This window comes from Solanum lycopersicum, chromosome 9 (assembly GCF_036512215.1).
Source record: "Solanum lycopersicum chromosome 9, SLM_r2.1".
NCBI lineage: Eukaryota > Viridiplantae > Streptophyta > Magnoliopsida > Solanales > Solanaceae > Solanum > Solanum lycopersicum.
The window spans coordinates 66,382,969-66,404,764 of NC_090808.1; the positions used below are offsets into that span (position 1 = coordinate 66,382,969).

The 21,796-nt window shown below is 30.4% G+C and overlaps 2 protein-coding genes across 2 annotated transcripts; one reads left to right on the plus strand and one right to left on the minus strand.

Moving 5' to 3' along the window:
- The first annotated feature begins 1,398 nt into the window (after window positions 1-1,398).
- On the plus strand, window positions 1,399-7,622 carry LOC101268030 (rRNA-processing protein EFG1). Its single transcript, XM_004247592.5, has 8 exons — window positions 1,399-1,721; window positions 3,052-3,181; window positions 3,277-3,404; window positions 4,126-4,264; window positions 4,829-4,937; window positions 5,771-5,834; window positions 5,929-6,210; window positions 7,404-7,622. Exons 1-8 carry the CDS (start codon window positions 1,569-1,571, stop codon window positions 7,407-7,409), a joined length of 1,011 nt encoding a protein of 336 aa, XP_004247640.1. The 5' UTR covers window positions 1,399-1,568; the 3' UTR covers window positions 7,410-7,622.
- A 5,770-nt stretch (window positions 7,623-13,392) lies between these two features.
- On the minus strand, window positions 13,393-14,638 carry LOC101055541 (IAA1). The gene is made up of 3 exons (NM_001279108.1): window positions 14,424-14,638; window positions 13,598-13,897; window positions 13,393-13,468 (listed from the first exon to the last, which is right to left on the minus strand). Exons 1-3 carry the CDS (start codon window positions 14,636-14,638, stop codon window positions 13,393-13,395), a joined length of 591 nt encoding a protein of 196 aa, NP_001266037.1.
- Window positions 14,639-21,796: the final 7,158 nt, after the last annotated feature.

Below are 21,796 nucleotides of genomic sequence, written 5' to 3' on the forward strand. Positions count from 1 at the left end.
TGACGTCTACAAAAAATTTTGACATATTTTACGTCGAATCTGGATCACCCAAAAAATGGTTTGCTATAGCACACTAAAATCGTCAAAATGGGGGGTATGCGCGCTTCGGGGGTCGTTTGACTTTGAAAATGGGTCGGAATGTTTGTGAAGGAAAACCGGATGTATAGCCAAGGTCTTGACGGACATCCAAAATTTTGGCATTTTTGACGTCGAAATCCGGATCACCCAAAAAATGGTTAGCTATATCACACGAAAATCGATGAAATAGGGGGTATGCGTGCTTTGGGGCTCGTTTGACCTTGAAAATGGGTCGGAATGACCGTGAGGACCAACTGGATCATAGCCAAGGTCTTAAGGACGTCCACAAAAAATTTTGGCAGTTTTAACGTCGGAATCCAGATCACCCAAAAAATGGTTTGTTATAGCACACGAAAATAGTCGAAATGAGGGGGTGTGTGTGATTCGGGGCTCGTTTGACTTTGAAAATTGGTCAGAATGGCCGCGAGGGCCAACCAGATGCATAGCCAAGGTCTTGACGGACGTCCACAAAAATTTTTGGCATTTTTAATGTCGGAATCCGGATCACCCAAAATATGGTTTTCTATAGCACACAAAAATCGTCGAAATGGGGGTATGCGAGCTTCGGGGCTCGTTTGACCTTGAAAATGTGTCGGAATAGCCGTGAGGGCCAACCGGATGCATAGCCAAGGTCTTAACGGACGTCCACAAAATTTTTTGAAATTTTTGACGTCAGAATTCGGATCATCCAAAAAATGGTTTGCTATAGCACACGAAAATCGTCGAAATGGGGGGTATGCGCGCTTAGGGGTTCGTTTGACCTTGAAAATGGATCGGAATGGTCGTGAGGGCCAACCGGATGCATAGCCAAGGCCTTGACGGACGTCCACAAATTTTTTTGCCATTTTTGACGTCGGAATTCAGATCACCCAAAAAATGATTTGCTATAGCACACGAAAATCGTTGAAATGGGAGGTACGCACGCTTTGGGGGTCGTTTTACCTTGAAAATGGGTCGGAATGACCGTGAGGGCCAACCAAATGCATAGCCAAGGTCTTGACGGACGTACACAAATTTTTTTAGCATTTTTGATGTCGAAATCTGGATCACCCAAATAATGGTTTGCTATAACACATGAAAATCGTTTAAATGGAAGGTATGCGCGCTTCGAAGCTCGTTTGACCTTAAAAATGGACCGAAATGGCCGTGAAGGCCAATTGGATGCATAGCCAAGGTCTTGACGGACGTCTACAAAAAATTTTGGCGTGCACTTTTAATCCTCCCCTAAACTTTTATCTATTTTTTAAGACTAATTTTATTTACAATGAAAAATTCATTCGTTTTTTCGTATATTTAATAGAAATAATAACTAGTGGTGAGAAAAAAACTCCACTCCACCCCCTACCCCAACCCCAACTCAAAAACACCCCACCCCCACCAAGGCAAGTCAGCAAAAACCTAGCTTGACAAAACTCCATTGGAGTCGCACAATGTCTGCTTCACAGCACTAGAATTTGGCTCCATTTCAGTATTTCCTTTCTCCTTCTGTAATGGCGCATGGAGGTTATGGGAAACGCAGAGTCCCTGAAGCTAATAGTAATAGAAACAGGCGACCCAAATCATTAGGTGTTGAGAAGAAGTCTAAGTCTAAGGCTGTTTCAATCAAAAATCAAATTCGTTCCGTCGAACGCATGCTCCGTAAAGTACATACCCTTTTCTCTCTCCTTTATTCTTTTTCTTATTGAAATTAATATAGACGAAGGGTTCCGATTATACACTCGTATTCATATTTGTTGTGTTATACTGGAGGTCCAACTGTCTCAGCTTAGGTCTCACTTTGGCATTAGGCAGTATGGTATATTGTAAAAATGAGTAAAAACTGTATAAAATGTTAGTTAGTTGAAGAAGAAAACAATTTTTTTTGACTTCATAATAGTAATGGTGCATTGTAAGAGGAGTATCTATACTAGAGTGTGATGAATGGGTTTGGTTAATGCTAATTTCTTTGAAAAACTTGGAACAACTTATGAAAAGAGTAATCTTTTTTTTGAATGGTAAGGTTATCAAAAGAATGATATGGAAAATGCCCTTTTTTTCCCTGTCAAATATGGTTTGTGATGCTGGCACAATGTAGATTTAAGTTTGATTAGAGTTGTTTGCAAAATTGATATATCTTGGGTGGTGTTTGTGTCTCTGAACTGAACTAGTAGTTGCACATGAGAGGGCTGTTTAAAGTCGTCGTCGTTGCTCAACTTTGATGTTGTTTATCTGTAGTATTTTTTGTTTATTAGTTTGAATTGTGAACAAACTATTGTGTTAAGTGTTTTGGAAATAATTGTTGATAAAAAAGGATGGAAATTGTAAATATGAGACAAATGGAACTTATAGATTTGAAGAAACTTCGACATATAGGAGTATTAGGATGCCTAGTTTTTGGCTATAACTTACAGTTTAATTGTTTTCCTAGCATCTTCTGGGAAAGAGTAGCTATTGGCCGTGGCTTACTGGAACAATCTACCAAGTGTACAGATAACTAGTTTCACACCCAATAACTGATGTTCATATCCGACGATGACTTCTACAGAAATAAGGAACAAACTAGTTTTTTTGTTAAATTTTTTCTTTTTTGACCAAGCAATTATATTAGATCAGACAATTTAGACAATAGTTAGATAATTAGATACAAAATTTTGTCCTTTCTTGATTTGTCAAAATGGACAAGTAAAAAAAGAAAATTGGACAAGTAATTAGGGACAAAGGAGTAACTATTTACCTGTGGATTTTGTTATCTGAGTTTTGACTCCTAGACAAGCATCCTGAGTTGAGACTTGAATGTGGTTTTGCATGAAATAGATTTAAAGCAAAGTTCTATGCTTGGCTTGGCATCTCTAACTATGAGCTCTATCTAGTGACATACAGATAATGTAGGAAGCTAACGTGTTCATGTAGCATTTTTGGTCTGTAAACCCTGAGGAGGTAAAAGATTTGAGTGCACAATTATCGAAAAACATAGTAACGGGATAATATTTCCAGGATTTGCCTCCTGAGATTAGAGAAGTTCAAAAACAGAAATTGGAGGAACTCAAAAAGCAGCAAGAGCTTCAGAATCGTCTGGCTGTAGAACGCAAAATATTTCTTCGCAACAGGAAGGTTAAATTTTTTGGTTAGTAACTTCTTCTCTGCTTTATATATTTGATATACTTCCACACGGTACGTTGTAGTTGAGAATTGATTCATTGAGCTTCAATTAATGGGCAGATAGAAGAAAAATAGAGAGAAGAATAAGACGTTTGGAGAAACAACAGCGCACTTCATCTTGTAAGGCCCAAGAAACAGAAATTGCTGAACAACTTGCTAAATTGAAAGAGGACCTTGAATATGTTCGGGTGAGCTTCTAATTAGGTTACCTGTTTCTTATGTTCTTTGATGGCCATATCCGATTGAGTTCAACTCTGTTCCTCACAGTATCGATCTTTTCACCGAAACAGTTGTCCACTTTTTTTTTTTTTTAATAACTGAGGAAATTTGCCTATGACCCGCCCTTTGGACCAATCATAGCCTTCTAAACTCTGTGGATGATGGGCCTTCCCTCTACCCTTCTCCACTCAAGTACTGGGCTTCGCTTTGCTTGGTATGGGGCTTGAACCTGTGACCTAAGCCACAAATCCTCCACGTGTTTCCACTCGAGCTAGGCCTTGGGGCCGCTTGTCTACTTTTTCTGGTCCCAGATTTAGAGTTTAGTCCATTTTTCGCAAAGAAAATTGTTTAATGAGAAGGATAAAGTCAAGTGTTTTCTAATGAATATTGTCATTGATGCCATTTGTTTTTTGCTAGTGCGAGCATTAGATCGTCTTATCATCTTGAATATGACATTCACATATTTATGAAGATGCAATAGTTAGCCTAGATTTGGGGTCGTCTAGGGTTCCATAAAAAAATTGTTGATGCAGAGATCACCTGCTGAAATGGCTAAAACTCAGAAATCTTATAAATGGTTTCTCATATAGTGCAACAGAACTTATGACGTCTTTGCTAGTCTAAGTTAAAACATAAATTGGTCATTTTTTGTCTTCTCATTCTGATAACAAAGTGTTATTTTGGTCGCAGTTCTTTCCCAAGAATGAGAAATATGTATCCTTGTTTTCGGGAGGTGATGAGCAAGATATTGTTGACAAAAGATGTAAATTACGGGAGCAAATCAAAGCCAATATAGTTGCTGCTGCCGCAAGTGGGAAAGATTTGGAAGGTACTAAGCTGTTGTTCAATATGTAGTTCACCTTAGTTTTGACTTTCATAGAGTTTGCTTCTTTTTAAAGATGCTTATTGCAGTAGCTGGTACAGTCAAAATCTGTAACTAAAACATACTACATAAGAAAATATCATCTAAGCTGATTTTATCTCATCTTAGCTACTAAGTGATCAATCCTCATACCCTCGTCATAACTAAATGAGTCTATCTGTTTTCTCATTGTAATATCTGCAAGACAATCAGTTATATCAAACATGTGAGCAAGAGCCTTAACTTTTATAGGAAAAAGTGTGCTTTGGTTGATGATTATGTAGTGTTAGTTTGTTATAGGTATTCAAATTTGAATGCTTCTGAATGATGAATTTTCAACAAGATCTTGGTTAGCTTCAGAGAAATGTCAGAAGCTGCAACATTGTGACCTTCAGTTGGCTTTACTAGATGGATTATTAGATAGAACTTCAGTTGCTCTTCACAATTGTGTACTTACTGATTTCAAATTGGTATTTGCAACATTGTTTGCATCGATCAGAACTGATCCTCTACTTGGGCCTTTCCTAACAGAAACAGGGAGCGAAGACGATGGGCTTCTTGATTTAAGCGATGATGATTTCTTTGAAAGTGGAAGCTCAAGTGATGATGCTGATGACGAGTGGACTGATAAAAGTGCAAGGTATTGATTTGTCCGTAGAAACTACTCCCTATGTTTCAACGTATGCGTCTTACTTTCTTTGAATGCCATTTTTTAGATTTAATAGCTCTTGAAACCAATAGCCTGTCGTATTTCAGACCATAAGATTCAAAGGGCATTTTGGTGCACTTTACACTTCCTTTTTTTTAAGACTACAAAAATTCAAAAGTTTCTTTTCTTAAACTTTGTGCCTAGTCAAAAACATGAATTGAAATGGAGAGAGTAATTGCTATTGAGTATTGACTTCACGCTTGCAGGACTTGGTAATGTTCTGCCTTGGGTAAAAGTATCCTTTGGGAAGATGGACTGAAGTGTATAATGTGCATGAGGGGAATATTGACATTCTATCTTGGGTCAATAATTTTCTCGTGATGTTGTTAAATGTATTAGTGTTAGATTTTAGAATATAGTATGAGCTTGGCAGTGAATTTAAAACTAGTTAATTTGCTACTGGTGTATCCACCCTCTTGTAAAATTTCATGGAATGAAGTAGGGACACACAAACTAATCTCCTCCTAATACTCAATGAAAGGGAGTAGAGTACTGCCATCATGATTCAGGTTGAGTCCATTTGTGAGCTCTTTGTTTTAGATTCTTCATTTCTTAGACCAAACAAACAAACAAACTATGCCTCAATCCCCAACCAGCTAGTGTCCACCTCCTACTTCTTAACAAAATTGTAGTGTCCTGGGGTTTCTAGAAGGTGATTAGTGCTCTTGTAATGATCGATCTGCATGAAGCCTTCAGGGCTGAACTTTTGGTGAGCCCTTTTCTTGTTGATCCTTATAACGAGAACTCAAATACTTCTATTGCAGAGAACAAGCTTCTAGTGCATCTGGCAAAGCAGCTTCTAGCATGTCCAGTGATGAAAAGAATCAGGTTTGTTTCAATTGGAATTTTCTAATTGTGCTGCCGAAATTGACTTTGAAATTTAATGTTTACGTACTCTTACTATTTGAAATTATGTGTGCAGAAGCAAATATCTGCCCGTGCTCTAATGCCGCCACCTCGTCCTTCGAGCAAGTCTTTTAGTCATTCAGCAAATAAAAAATCAAGGTTTGGAGGATCTACAAGTAAGAAATCGTCTTTCCGTGATATGTCAACCTCCAGCAACACATCAGATAGCTTTAATAGATCTACATTCAGAAAAGGAAGACCTGCAGATTCACTCACAGGCAACAGTGGGAATATCAGCTCCAACTCTGATGCTCGAAAACCCCGAAGAAAGAGGAGACCAAAGAAGAAGAAACAACAGGTTGTTACTTTTAGTGCTATGCTTTACTTCCTGATTGTCGTTATGCATACTCAATTTCAAGCACACTTTTGGTCTTTTGGGCCCTTGACATACTGAAATGTCCCTCAAGTTTGAGGCTAAAAAAGTCAAAACAATAGGTTAAAGTATTCATGTTGTAAAAAATTGAGAATAGTCTAGTTCAATTGTGTCAGATACTAAAACATAAGCACATAGACAAAATTGTTTGGGCGTGGAGTGGGAAAAACCAGAATATCCACTGTTCCCCTCATACATATATAGTACATACTACCTAGTTTAAAATATGTTGAAGTATATTTTGGCCTCATGCTGTTGTATCCTTGTGCCTTTAATAAAAGGTCTACCTCTTTCTGTGCTGGTGCTCATAATGCTGCTCTTAGGTCTTTACTCTTTACAGAGGTATATAATAGAATTATCTGTATTTGAATGCATGTTTGTTTCTAGTCATTTTTCTCTCATGTGTGAAATGCCTATTTTCATTGTTGAAGTACACCAGATGATCTACAGGCTGGCTTAAAGTAGGTTTGCATGTTTGTGGTACTCTTTTCTGTTACTTTGTGGGTCTTTTCTGGAGTTCAGTTCTACATAGAAGTGTAAGATAATCCTTCGGGGTGACCCAGTGGTTTGGCTTGGAACTTCCATTTTTGAGGTTTCAAGTTCAAAACCCCTTTCCAGCGAAAGCAAAGGGTTTGCCTTCTGGGTTGACCTTGTCGCATCGAATTTGCCTAGTCCGGGTTACCTCTCCTGTGTGGTTTGCGAGCTATTCCTAGGAGTGGTGGTTTTACCTTATGCGCACCGAAAGGATAGCAGCTGCGGGTTTCCCTTGTCAAAAAGAAAAAAAAATTGGAAGATAGAAATTTCTTAATGCATCTTAGCCGAGTTCTATCTGTTACTTTATTTGTTCTGTATCTTGCTATTTTGCTGTCATATTTTCTTGTTACCATGCTTCAAATTCTTTTCTTTTTCTGTTATCATGCTTCAAATTCTTTTCTTTTTCTGTCGGACCGAGGGTCTATAAGAAACAACTTCTCTACCCCACAAAGGGGTAAAGGTAAGATTTGCATACATTCTATACATCCTATCCTCTTTAGACTTGTATATTAAACACTCCTTTGACTTACGTTTTGGTTTATTTTCATAATAACTAACAGGTTCCTTGTTTACCATTTTCTCAGGCTTGAATCAAGTTTCCATAGCTCCAAATACATTTGTTGTACCAGAGTTGTGAGGACAGTTGAAATGCCTCTTTAAATATTTCAAAGAATTAGATAGCAAGTTTCCATATATTTAAATGACATTTGTTTGATACTGTCTTCATTTTACTATTGTAATTACTGCTTTAATGTTACTATTGTCTTCATCCAACCTTACAAAGTTACCCAATTTTCTCTAAAGGGGGTGTCATCAAATGAATATTTATTCTATTTATTTATTGTTGAAACACCACAATTTCCAAATACATTAGTTAGTTTTATTTCTCAAAATTAAAATGTGTATTTGGAGACATCATTATTGGAGTGCCCACAGTGAATTGGTTTTCTATTTCTATAACAAAATTACTTGATAATACGATGTATTTATTGTGTCATACGTTTCAAAATAAGTATCATTTTGACTCATTTTACTGCCATTAATAAAAAGTAAAGAAAAGTAGTAAATAGAATATATAGTGTATATGTTTATCGAGAATAAGCACTACTATGAAGAAATATTTGGTTAATATAAATGTATAGTAAAGGAAAATACTATTTTTTTTTAATTAATGACATTTATTTTTAGATAATCTTTTTTAATACTTAAAAACACACTTATTTTAGAATAAAAGAAAGTAAACTAATTATTTTTTTTTAAAAAAAAAAGACCTTTTAAATAGCTTTTTGTTTTGCTTGCACCTTTTTCTCAAATAATCTTTTTGTTCAATTTCTGGTTCTCCAAAGGATACAGTTAATGCTACATTGGATTCCAAATTCTTTTGATTATTATTTTTGGTCTATAAACAAAATAAAATATATTACTGCAACTCTGAGTCATAATTACAGTAAATGAAGGTTTAATTAAAAAGGTGCTTTTGCTCTTGTCAATAATGAAAATAAAAATTACATTCTATGTGCACGGTGCTGACATCCATATTATAGTATCATTATCGAGTTTTCTCCATATTATAGTATCATTATCGAGTTTTGTGTATGAAAATATTCTTAAAAAGCGATTCTTTTGAATTTATATTGAAATTTTATGCAGCGTGAATTCAAAATAATCCTTTTCAATGTAGGTATGAATATCGAGTGGAAAATAAGAACAAATAAGATATTATGAAATCAATATAATTTTACCTATTATAATAATTACTTTTTATTTTATTTTACTATATATCTTATGAATAAAATATGTTGAAATGTATTCAAAGTACTAATTAAAATTGGAAATAGGTGCAGGCTAACTTAATTCAAGTGACTCATTTCATATCTTTTCTTAAAAGCATCCAAAGAACAAGAGATATTCTAAAAAGAATATATTTGGCTAAAATAATTTATAATAATTTAAGGGAAAAAAAGATCAGTTAAAAAGAAGATTACTTTACTTAAATTACTGTCTAATTGTTTGCTGAAGTGTGAACAATTGTAACTATTACCTCGTAATTCTCACCATTAGCATGTGTCAATTAATTAATTAAATGTAAGTGGACAGTGAGTGAAAAATAAGAAATGAGATATTTTTATTGATTAATAAGTAATCAATCTTTTATTTTATATAATGTCTGCTATTTATATTAGAGTTTGATTAAGTTCAAATACGAATAGAGAAATTCTATATTAAGGGAGCGTTTTCTAGAAAGGTGACTCGAGTCTGAAACTTCTGGTTAAGGATGAAAAAATATTTATCACTTCAACAAAATCTTTGACTCGATCGTAATTTCTATTTAAAAATGAAAGAGTACTTATCACTCGACTATAATCTAAATAAGTAATCGATTTCATTTTAGTTATTTTCAGTTAACTTTTGTTTGCTTTGTGTAGGGCACAAGGCTCCAAGATAACTTATTTTTTTAAGCCTTAAAAATTCGTTTACAAACATATATATATATATATATATATATAAAAAAAAATTAAAATAAGTAGCAAAGCACAAGAAATATTTTCTTGATTGCTCGATAAGATTCTTATGAATTTTATTTTTAATTATTCGATTTATGTCTTATGTCCACTAATTAGCAAACATGATCCTTAATTAAAACTTTGGATTCTTATGCCAAAAGCAACCACCCACCCACCCCCACTCAAAAAACTAACTAAATTATAGGTACCTGTTAACCCTAATTAAGTGATAACTAAATTGGTATAAACACGAGTGCAAGTAAGATTTTTCCTTAATAAGTTATGCACAAAATATTTCGTATTTATGTCAAAAAAAAAATAACGAAGAACGGGCGCCATGTTAAGAAGGATACTTTTTAACTACTTATGTATGATTTTCTTATATAAACTAATAATAATTTTGTTTGTGCGAAAAAAATTATTTTATTTTATATGATGTTAGTTAATTGGATATACAAAAATATTTGGTCTATTTCTTACTAGTTCACCGCAATTGTAGGACCTCGGGGCTGATCAGACTTTATAATATCATATCTAATTAGGTCTTTGAGTTTAGTTTACGACTCAAAATTAGCTCACGTAAAAAAAATGTCCAAACTTTATAAATAATCGAAATTTTCAGCCTTCAATCGACGTGGGATTCATTCCCTTCATTAGAAAAAATAAAATTAATAAACAAAACAAAAGAAAATTAATCACATGAATAATTGAAATTAGAATCTTTTTTTTTTCCTTCATAATATTCTTTTTTCTATGTGTGAAAATAGAGAAATTCTGCAAGAATATAGGCATGTTCATTAATGGTGTAATTTTTTTAAAAATAAAAAAATAAGGACTTTTAAGTTTAATGCATTCCCTGCATTTGTACTTTCACTTATTATGAACTTTGACCATGTCTGTATTTAGCATCATGTGGCAATTTATAATTTAAAGTTTTGTTCTTTAATTATTTCATATAATTGTACTTTGACTTTTTCTTGATAGAAGAAAATTTAGGTGTGGACAGTGTATAATGATTGTTCTGAAGTAATTAAAACTTGTAATCAACTTGTTAATTAATGTATCCTGTCCTCAAAGTTAGAATCCAATGAACTTGGCATTTTTCTTTGGTGACGGTGAGAATATTTGCTAAAAGTTTAATTTATTTATGTTATTTTATTTGAGAAAATTAGAAAAAGTTTATTTATGTTATTTATTTATTAATTGAAATAACGAAAATTAGTTAAATTTATAATGGATTACGTAAATAAGTTTTTTTTTCAAAATTTAATAGCGTATTTGAGCCTTTTTCTATTTTAAAAATAATTTAATTAATGACGTGTGATTGAATCATAATTAACCACGTGTAAAGATGATTTTGTAAATCGAAAATTTGCTGATTGAACTGTATTTATTAAAGATAGGAGGGTAAGTATTAATTCATCATTTATTGCTGAGTCACAATTTTTAATAAGGGAGTTCAAAATTTGTAAAAATGGACATTTGAAGTAGCTGAAGGGTTCGACATCTACTATATATATATATATATATATATATATATATATATATATATATATATATATATATTTTAATCATATATAAATAATACTTCATCCGTTTCACAAAAAATGATCTGGTTTGACTTGATACGGTTTAAGGATATAAAGAAGACTTTTGAATCTTGTGGTCCTAAATTAAAGTTAGATTAAATGTACAAAATTACCCTTTGATCTTATGGCCCTAAACATGTCACGTGGAAAACTGAAATTAAAATGTTACCAACAAAAGAAAGAGTTCATTCTCTTTGAAACAAACTTAAAAGAAAAGGAGATCATTCTTTTTTAAACGAAGTGAGTATAATTTTTTATTGAAGGGGGTTCGAATGAATTTCATTCATACAAAATGGCTCCGCCCCTGAATGATGTCGTTTAAAGTTTGAACTGTTTTGCTAAATATAGTGGTAGGCTGAAAAATATATTGTTATTTTCAATTAAAATTCTCGACTTCTAAAGTTTTAAAAATGAAACTATATTTTCAACAACATATTTTACCTCTAAAATAAAATCTTTCTTAGTAAATCTGAATTTATCGAGCCTCAAAGCTAACATCAAATAGGAGAACCCAAAACATCTAGAACATTTTGGTTTCATTTTCGAAACCCAACTTTATTTTGTCAAATTCATTTTGGTAAAGTTTTTGAAAAACTTTGTAATAAATTAAAAAAGGTACTTTGTTGTGTACCACACAAATGTGTATGAAAGATTCCAAAGGAAAAGTTTGCAACTTTTTCTCCCTTTTTATCTATAGTATATACAAATAGATTCCTACTTATCTTGGTGAGCATATAAAATCTAGTTTAATTTATTTGATGAAATTTATAGCAATTAACTATTTATTAATTCTTTTTTTAATTTAAGATTGTCTTCTTTTGGTTTGAGGTTAACATTCTGTTACTGAGTTCATATAAGTTCACTTAGATACAAGACAAGAATAAAATTAAACAGAATAGATAAAATGAAGGTCATAGTTCAAATAATATGGATGAAATTTATCTTTTTAGTAAAAAATTTCGGGACGAATTTAAAATATTATAGGAATGAATTTTCATATCCTCTTATTGTTGTAGGTATGAATTAAAGGTCAGGGTTTGAATTATCTCTTTAGTAAATCTATTTGAAACGAATTTAAAATATTATAGAGATCCAACGTAAATTTATATATTTTTTTTATGTATGAAATGGTGGTCCTGATTTGAACAATGAGGATGAAACTTAATATAAATGAATTTGTCCAAAATGAATTCAAAATATTAAAGAGAGTATTTTATATATCCTCTTATTTCTTGTTGTAGGTATGAAATGGAGGTCATCTCAAACAATGAGGATGAAATTTATCTCTTTAATGAATAGGATCGACGAATTTAGAATATTGAAGGAAGAATTCTCCGACCTGAAAACCTAAGGGTTCCTCTACAAGATTTGTCTACGAAAGATGAGTCAGGGCCTAAGACCAGGTCGAAAATTTGCTCATATAATCTCACTAAAGATGTTAGTGAATTTATCCAGACAATTTCACAATATTCTATAAATTATTCTTCATATCATATTTTAGGGATCGTTTGATAGTTGATTAAAATTATGTAGAGATTAATTATTAAATAATAAGAGTAAAGAAACTTTTTTATAGAAAATTTATTATTTATTATTTAGTGAACCTGTCATCTGAAACGAATTCAGAATATTATAAAGAAAAATACTCCATATTCTCTTATTTCCTATTGTAAGTATGAAACAAAGCTCGAACTCGAGCAATGGAAATCAACATTTTTTCTATACAAAATTTGTTATTAGCCTCTATAGTGTACAAAATTTGTTATTAATCTCTTTAGTGAATCTATTTGACGCGAATGCAAATTATCGTAGAAAGGAGAGGAGAGAAAAGGAAAAGAAGAGTATTATATTCCTCTATTCAACTTTAGTATATTGATTATTTTGTCTTATTTTTAATATTAAACTATTAAATATTTCTCAAAATTCTTGGTAATAAAACACTCAATTTGCTAAAGTCATCATTCTTGTTCTATTATTATTTCTAAAGGCAACAAAATCAAAATTGACTTCTTATGATCATTGCAAAACAATAATTCTGTTTAAAATATGAAATAAATTATAAAAATTACACATTTGAGGAACCAAAAACAGTATTTACTGTGAATTTGTACAATTGCTTTCTTAGCAACAAAAAAAAAAAAACATATATAGTTTACTATATTGTATGTTTGATGAGATTATTCCAAAACAAACAAGAAAATAACACTTGCAGGATCTTTAAACCACCCCATGGTTTGTGTTTCCTGCTATACATATATATTTATATATTAATCATGTTGACTCCAAAATAAAAAACAACAAAATTTAATAAAACTAGGGTTTTTTCTGTCCAGAGAAAAAACTATTTTGATTACAATATTTAGGTTCATTTTAATCAAGAACCTAAGGTGAAAAAAAGACTCTTTTTACTGTAAAAAAGAGGGAAAAAAAACTTCTTCATCATCATAATATTCTATTTGGGAATTTTTATAATTTATAAGTTAAACTCCACATCCCAAGCCTCTTGCTTCTGATCCTTTCATTATTCTCAGCCTCTTACAAGAAGACATAAACATTCTGCAAAAAAAAAAATAGAATTCAAAAACCCCATTAGAATTACACGAAAATGCGAGTTTTTCTAGCCGATATACATAAATTATATACATGATATACATGGAATATACATTCAAGATTTCAAGAACTTACTCCCAAGGAACATCACCAACAAGCATCAAATCACCATCTTTGTCTTCATAAGCAGGGGCAAATTCAGAGCCTTTATAGCCTTCTCTTTCTGAGTATTCACCTATGGTGAGTTTGAACATGTTTTCTAAGGCTTTTAGTAGTTCTTGATAACATTTATACATTTTCAGATCAATTTTTCTTAGATAAGGGGCACCATCCATGCTAACTTTGACATACATTCCAGATTCAGATTCTGTTTTCTTTGGTTGGATGATGTTTTTCCTGTTAGATCTCACTGGTGGCCAACCCACAATTTGTGCCCTGAAAACATTAATCAACAACTTATTAGTCCTCATTTCTTCAATTGAATCAAAAGGGGTTTAAAAGCTCAGATTTTTTAAGCGTATCTGATAGCACAAAACATCTCACGTTAGCACAGAGATTGAAAAAGGACCACACCCCACAATCTAATTCTAATGTATATATTAGTAACTACTTTCACGACTCAAATCAAACAACCACAAATTATTAGTCCTCATTTAAAAAGTTTAAATTTTTAAGCGTATTTGATGCACAAAACATCTCACACGTTCACGTTAGCAAGGATTGAAAAAGGACCACACCCCACAATGTATTCTTACGTACATATTAATGATTAGTTCCACGATTCAAACCAAATTATTAATAGTTCTCATTTCTTCAATTGAATCAAAAGGGGTTAAAAAGTTCAGATTTTTAAGGTATCTAATGCCCCCAAATATTTACCATAGAGAAAAGATGGAAAAATCCAAGTTTAGCTAACCAACTAACTAAGCTATTAAAATTTCTCGAATTTCAAGAAACTTACTTGGCAACAGGTGGTGGGGTTTTGACATGATCAGAACTTGACTTAGATTCACAATCTTCTTCATCATGAGTTGATTCAGGTAAAGCCCTTTTGTTGTTATTCTTGGAATTTGATATTTCTTGGTCAGATTCTTGATCTTCTGTACCAGGCAAACCTAATCTCAGCTCAGTGGCTTTGAAATTCAGATCTTTCTGATTGCCCACTATACTTGTCATTTTCTTTCTCTCCTCCAAAAAAAATTAAAAATTGAATCTTGAAATACCCAAAACACCAAATGAAATCCTCAAATCTCAAAACACACACACACAGAAATTCTTTAAACACTTTCTTGATCAAGATTGCTCCTTTATTTACTATCTCAGAAGAAGTTGTGTATTTCAAGAAAAAGGTGAGGTCTTTGCAAGTTGTTGGTTGCTGTTATATAAAGAGCAAAGGAAAATTTGTAGACAAAGGGATTTTAGGTGGGGGGTGGGGTAGTTAGAGGAGTGGGGGTGGGGGGTATTAAAGAATTTTTATTTTTTAAAAAAAAAAAAAAATTTGGTTGAAAGTGCATAAATTTGGGACAAAGACAAGGTAAAGTTGTCGGCAGGGAGAGGAGCAAGTTTAAGACAAGTGAAGCAACATTTAGGGGACAAGAGTGGGACAAGTTGAGCCGCCCATATGGAAGAGACTTTAAGGAGGATTCAATGGAAAATGATGGATGGTCAAGATGAGTTTTGGGACCTTGTGGAGCAAAATAAGGTACGTTCGATTGTATGTATAATATATATCTTGGGGTTTGAGAGGTGGGGATGGGTGGGTGGTTGGGTGGTGGTATGGAGGGTAAGGTATTTCTTGTTCGGTGTTCGGTACTCGGTATTCACTATTCATTCTGATTGATCAAAAAAAGAAATTTACAGAAATTTCACTGCTTTAAAGCTAGTTATAATTAGATACACTTAAATTTGCAGTATTACGAACTTTATAAGATTTTGGAATGATGAGATATGTTTATATATATTAAGATATATGTATACTGAGATATGTGAATCAATATGAGATGTAATTTTTTCAAGGTACATTGTCTACAAGCGGTTTTTGTTTGTATCTGGGATACATACGAAAGGGAACTTCTAGAAAATCTCACTAGTTTAATTGATAGTTACTTGTATATACTTTAGTTTGCATATTATAAATTTTATTTGATTTTGTTGAGTTTAAATACGTCCAAATACATGTATCTTAGAATATATGAGATTAAAATTAGGTATAATTTATTCTTGATATATCGTATTCAAATGAATTTGCATGTATCACGATTTCTCCAATTTCAATCGTCGATCTCCTATGTATTTGTTACATACATATATGTTTGTATCTGGTGTAATTTGCATTTATTTGGGATACCTTAATTCTCGCTTGCTTTCCTCTCCATCTCACTCGTCTCTCTCCCTATTTTAATGTATTGATATTAAAAATACATATATCTACAAGTATTTTACTCAACATCTGATGAAGACTCATAATTAGTGATAAAATACGTAACTATTTGTAAGTCTAGATAAGATTAATTTATATCATACTTTTGGGTTGTAAGCAAGGAATTCATTAATTTATAAAATAAAATATAGAAAAAATTCACATAAATTATATCAATTACGGGAGAATACAGAGTAAAACAATTTAGTAAGATAAAGAAAAAGATGTCCTTCAGGATGACATAGTTGGTTTGGAGGGTTGTCATCCATCCGGATGATTCGAAATCGGTCCCCCCTCAATGCCTTCTGAGTCGAGTCTATCGCATAGGACTTGCCTGATATGGTTTATATCCCCTGTGTAATTTGCGTGTTATTGCAAAGTGTCCACCCCAAGGATAAAAAATATAGCAATTACAGATTATCCCGAAGTTAAAGAAAAAGAAAACAAAGAATGTTAGCCAACAAAGGTGTAGTGATTCAGTTTTTAAGAAATCTCTTATATTTATAATATCCTTTGTTTTAATTTTGTTTGTCGGGTTTTTGATTAGCATTAGCAAAGATGTTTATACTAAGAAGTAAAAAAACTACCTTTTGAATTGTCGAAAGTTAAAATCAAACAAAAATTGGTACAAAAAAAATTAAAAAACTAACTAAAAATGAAGATAAACGAATTAAAATGAAGTATGAAATATCGAATTTGCCTTTTGAAAATATAAAAGATTTTTCAATATAAAAGTGTATGAAAATTCAAGTGTTCTTATAATCCACAAATATCAACTATAATAATTTTGAATACTAGATAAAAAGAAATTATATAAATTACAATGAAATAATTAAGATTTTTCATTATTAACTAGAAATATCAAATTTAAATAAAAAAAATTTATCAAAAGGGTCACTTATAAAAATCAACTTTATAATATGTAAATTAAATTTAATCCAATTTTAATATAATTATCCGCTATCGAATAAAAAAATAAAAATAATGAGAACAAAAAAGGGAAGAAGAAGCCTCCCATGTGAAATTAAAAGGAGGGTCCATATGAGTGTTGGTTATGTATGGGCAAAGCATGGTAATAGCTTTTAGGGGAACTCAATTTTTTGGCATACTTCTAATTTTTGGTTAAGTTCATTGTCTCATCTATCCATTATTATATTTTATTTGTTAATGAATGTAACTTAAATTTATTTTTTTTAAAATTTCATTATATATGAAATAAGGAAAAGAAAAATTACATTCAGTATCTAATATTCACATTGAAGATAATAATATGCTTTTTAATAAAATCAATTCTATATACAAATTGATTCGTATTCAAAATCTCTGATTAAAATTAAATAAGTATTTACTATTCAACTACTAATACCACTGGCTAGACTAAAAACTTTGGTTTACATGTATATCATGAGTATAAAAGTCATCCTATATTCATAAATATTATATTTAATTTGTGTGTCTTGTAAGTATTTGATTTGACCCTCTCTTGAGGAATTTTATATATTTTTTTTTCCTTCGTTTGGCTTAATTTGGTTTAAACTTGACTAATCTGAAAACTCCAAAATGATATATTGTTGAAATAATGAAATAAAAGACAAGACATGGAAATGTTAGCTAAAGTGCTACACCTTTTTCAATTTGTGTTACCTTAATTTGCTAATTTTCTACTTAAAGGTCAATTTAAGTTGCCAAATAAGCACTATTTTCCTTTAAGAATAAATGTGTGAAACGTTTTCAAAATCATTATTTATTTCGGTTAGAGACGCATATATAAATGAGATTTTTTCTTTCGTAATTAATGATTTCAAGTTAGAATCATCAAATTACTTCAAAAATCTAAATTAACTACAAAATTTATCATTAGTCTATCATTAAATAACATAGTACTGACATTACTTTTAATGTTACGTTGCTAATTCATTATTAAATAAAATTAACGATAAATTTTTATTTTTTAAGGGAAGTCGTATCACTTTCTTTGTAATAGTACTGGAGAAATTCAATTACAAAATGTTTGTATCATGTGCAACGAAAATTTAAATTAATTGAGTCAGTATGCTTGATAATATTAAATGGTTATTAAATAATAAATATTACTTTTTAGTTTTCTAGAATTTTATTTCTCTGAATAAATAATAGCTAAACCTTTTTTAATAGAAAAATGAAAAAGGAAAAAAACATGCACCCTCCCACTAACAAATTATCAACACAAGCATCATTTACTTGTTGACACAACCCAAAAGAAAGAGTGAAATATACAAATTCATAATATGTTTATATTTAATTTTTATACGAATATATTAAATTTTAAATAATTTTTTATGAAATTTTTAGTTTCGCTTTTGCATGGTTTGAGTTGTTTATAAGAGCAAAAGAGAAGTTAATCGAAATAAAAAATCACCTCTTTTTAATTAAAAAAAATATTATCGTAGTACTACTCCTAGCTTTTACTTACAATATTCCTAAGAAAAATAAACATGATAATGGGCAACTAAAGAATATAATTGATTAAGTCCTACAATTGTTTAAAAAATAAAAAACATTTGTTTATCCATTTTCACTCAAATTAGGCCATGTGATTCTCCTATCCTTTTTTACCATTTATATGAACAAAAATAATATGATCAGACGTTAGAAGCGGAGTTAGAGTGTTGATTGAGGATTTAATTATATTCAGTAATTTTAATTTGAATTTTATAATTATTTTTATTTTAAACTCAAGAACATAGAAATAAAATTATAATTTATAATGCATAAACTTTTAAATACCGAATTCGTTTCGATAGGTATATGTACTTATGAACGTTCAAGTTGCATTTTTTTAGGGAAAAGTTAAGTGGCTAGATTTGTTATCAACCCACCCATTGTCTTTTCTTTCTAATCAACCAAATTTTGTAGAAATTAAAAAATAATAATTAATTTTTAAAAAATGATTACAAGGAAGCTTAGTAGCCTAATTAGTAGAAATATGAAGGCAATTTCCGTTCAACAAGAATAATCATATTGATTACGCGTATAAGTTCAAAAGGATGAAAGATTAAAAAAGTATCAGGAATTATCCAGAAAAAAGTAATAATTAGGTTTACTATTATTAATAGGGGAAAATTGTATATAATAGCAAACTAATAACTAAAATAAATGGAATAGCTAGGGTTTGATTTAATTGTGTTCCATAGTAAATGTTAGCTAAAATTTGTCAGCGTCTCTCTCCCAGAAATCTCTCTCGCCACTCTCCATTCTCGCTCGCCTCTCTCGCTTTATACACAGAAGTGTATAATTCTATTCCTGTTTTGTATAAAGCGAGAGAAAATTGTATATACACATGCAAGAATATATATCTTCGTGTTATATACTTAATTATACAATTTACAAACATTTTACTTCAAATATTGCAGAGAAAAAGGACAACGAATTATACAATTGTGAATTATATAATTGTAGTGAAATACAATTTTCTCTAGTTTTACACAACAGAAGTGTATATATTGTGTTTCTGTTTTTGTATAAAGTGAGATAACAACATATATCTTCTTGCTATACACTTATAATTATGCAATATACATACATTTTAATTTCGATTCAACTGTATGCAAAGCAAAATTTTATAAAAATATTGCAGCGAAATAGGCAGCGAAATGTACAATTATGCATTATACAATCGCAGTGAAATAGGACAACGAATTATACAATGGCAGCAAAATAGGGCAGCGAATTATACAATTTAGGCCAGCAAATTATACAATTGTATATGTATAGCGAATTATACAGTTTTATGTTTGCCATGGAGCGCAATTATGCAAACTTTGCTATAACATACAAATATGAATTTTTTGTTTTCTATATGTGAAAATTACCCAAATTAAAATCCACTAATATAGCTTATTATATTAGGGATGACAAATAAAATGGTGCAATAATTACGATATCATATAATTTAAGGTAGATTTATGAGAATAATATTAATATTTTTTACTTAAACTTGTATATTACCTATCCATCCCGCATTAGTTTAGAGAAAAACATTTCAAACTCACTCTGAATCTCCATAAATCAAATTTGCATTGTTTCACATCGCCCTATTATCATTTCTAAATAGATCAAACATAGATTAAAAGAATAATAATTTATTAACAAGGAATCTAATAATGTTGAACAAATAATTGTTACAAATATCATTTCAATGTTAAAATGATAGTTATATTTTATTTATAAACTCTCCTCATTATTATCTTTCGAAATATTGCATGTGAATGTTGAATTTTTCCAAGATACCTTAAACTCATTAATTTGTTTCTTGAACAATTAATGATGTAATTTGATATAACTCCTCAAGTAGTGCTTAAGATGGCTATCATAAAACATAAATAAAAGAATAACATAAAAAAAATCAAAGGATGCCTTTTTTTATTTAATTATTTTGTATTCATTTTGAAATTCGATTAATCTTAATTCATATCAGAAGTTTAATAAAATATTTCATTAAAAGTGATTTGAGATTGTGATTTTTAATAAAGAATAAATTATATACCGGTCTGACTTTTATCATTTTAGGAACATATTTTATTTTTAGTTTATTTATATTATACAATATATATTTTTATTTTCTTGGTAAAATGAAGAAAAATAAATTGAAAAAGAAAGACGCGTAAGACACGAAGAAAAGAATAAAAGTGGAACGTGCAATGATTTTGTCTGTGGTTTCAATTTTTTTCATCTTCAAAACTTTATTGTAATTTTTTATTTTTTTTATTTTTTCCTTTGGTTGAATTATTTAAGAAAATTATGATGTGATTTATTAAAAAGCATATTTTGATAAGATTCTTTGTCTGGTCTTTCAAGTACTCATCATTGTTAAACTGAAAAAAAAAAAAACTACTAAAAAGATGATAAAAGAATCTTTCGTTGAAGGGGCATTTTCAAAGAAATATGGCTCTTGGTGTTTTGAGAATATTTCGTGGTAGATTGAAAATGACGAAAATTCTATCGATAAAGAAGAGCATAAGTATTTCTTTTCGATTCAATTTATTTTTTTAATATCAAAGAAATTATTGTCATAAAAAAGATTGAAAGTTTGAGCCTTTTCGATTTTTTTTTTTGTCGAGTTGAATTGAATTCGTATTATACCTTAGATTTGAGTAGATATAATAATAGCAATTTTAATCTCTTAATTATAATGGATTTTAAGTTGGATTCTTAGTAATATGTAACTAATTAATACACTTTAATTTTTAATTAATCAAATACAATGTGTCTTTTGATTCCTTTATTTAAAAAAGAGGAGTATCTCATGTTTGAATTGTGGCTATTTTTTAATTATTAATTTAAAAATAATTATTTTTTAATTTTTACTTTTTAGATTCGTGACATATAAAATTGGTTTAAAAGAAAAAATGATTCTTATCAGGAGTTTTTCCATTTTTAAAATTCGAAGTCAATTTTGTATATGTATATTATTATTTTTCAATTAAAAGAAAAAAACAAACTAGATAAACAGAAAACTTCAATCACAGTTCATTTTGTCTGTGGTGTAATTAAAAAGTAGACACCAAAAATAACAAGATATTTCCTGTTTTTTTTTTTCATGGGAATTTCTCTCAAAAAAATGAAAACAAATTTTAGTACAAAAAAATTTGGACAAGTTTTGCTGTCTTAATTATCATTTTTCTTCAACTATATCATATGCTTGGTTAAGATGTCATTTTCTCATCATATGATATATTATTGTCCAAACATACATCTCCTGATATTTAGTAAATTAAATCCATATATTTTAGGAAACTATCTACGGTCATGAATTTATTTCGAATCGAAATTTTTTGGGTGATTAACTTTATCAAAATATGTGGATTTTCTTTTTTTTTTTGTGGAGGATTGACTGCTACATATTATCGATCTCAAATATAAAATTTTAAGAAGAA

Coding starts and splice junctions, on each gene's coding strand:
- LOC101268030 (XM_004247592.5), top strand. CDS start 1,569: ATGGCGCATGGAGGTTATGGGAAACGCAGAGTCCCTGAAGCTAATAGT. Junction 3,182..3,276: donor CAGGAAGGTTAAATTTTTTG/GTTAGTAACTTC, acceptor ATTAATGGGCAG/ATAGAAGAAAAATAGAGAGA. Junction 5,835..5,928: donor CCAGTGATGAAAAGAATCAG/GTTTGTTTCAAT, acceptor TTATGTGTGCAG/AAGCAAATATCTGCCCGTGC.
- LOC101055541 (NM_001279108.1), bottom strand. CDS start 14,638: ATGACAAGTATAGTGGGCAATCAGAAAGATCTGAATTTCAAAGCCACT. Junction 13,898..14,423: donor ACCCCACCACCTGTTGCCAA/GTAAGTTTCTTG, acceptor TAATGTTTTCAG/GGCACAAATTGTGGGTTGGC. Junction 13,469..13,597: donor GTTGGTGATGTTCCTTGGGA/GTAAGTTCTTGA, acceptor TTTTTTTTGCAG/AATGTTTATGTCTTCTTGTA.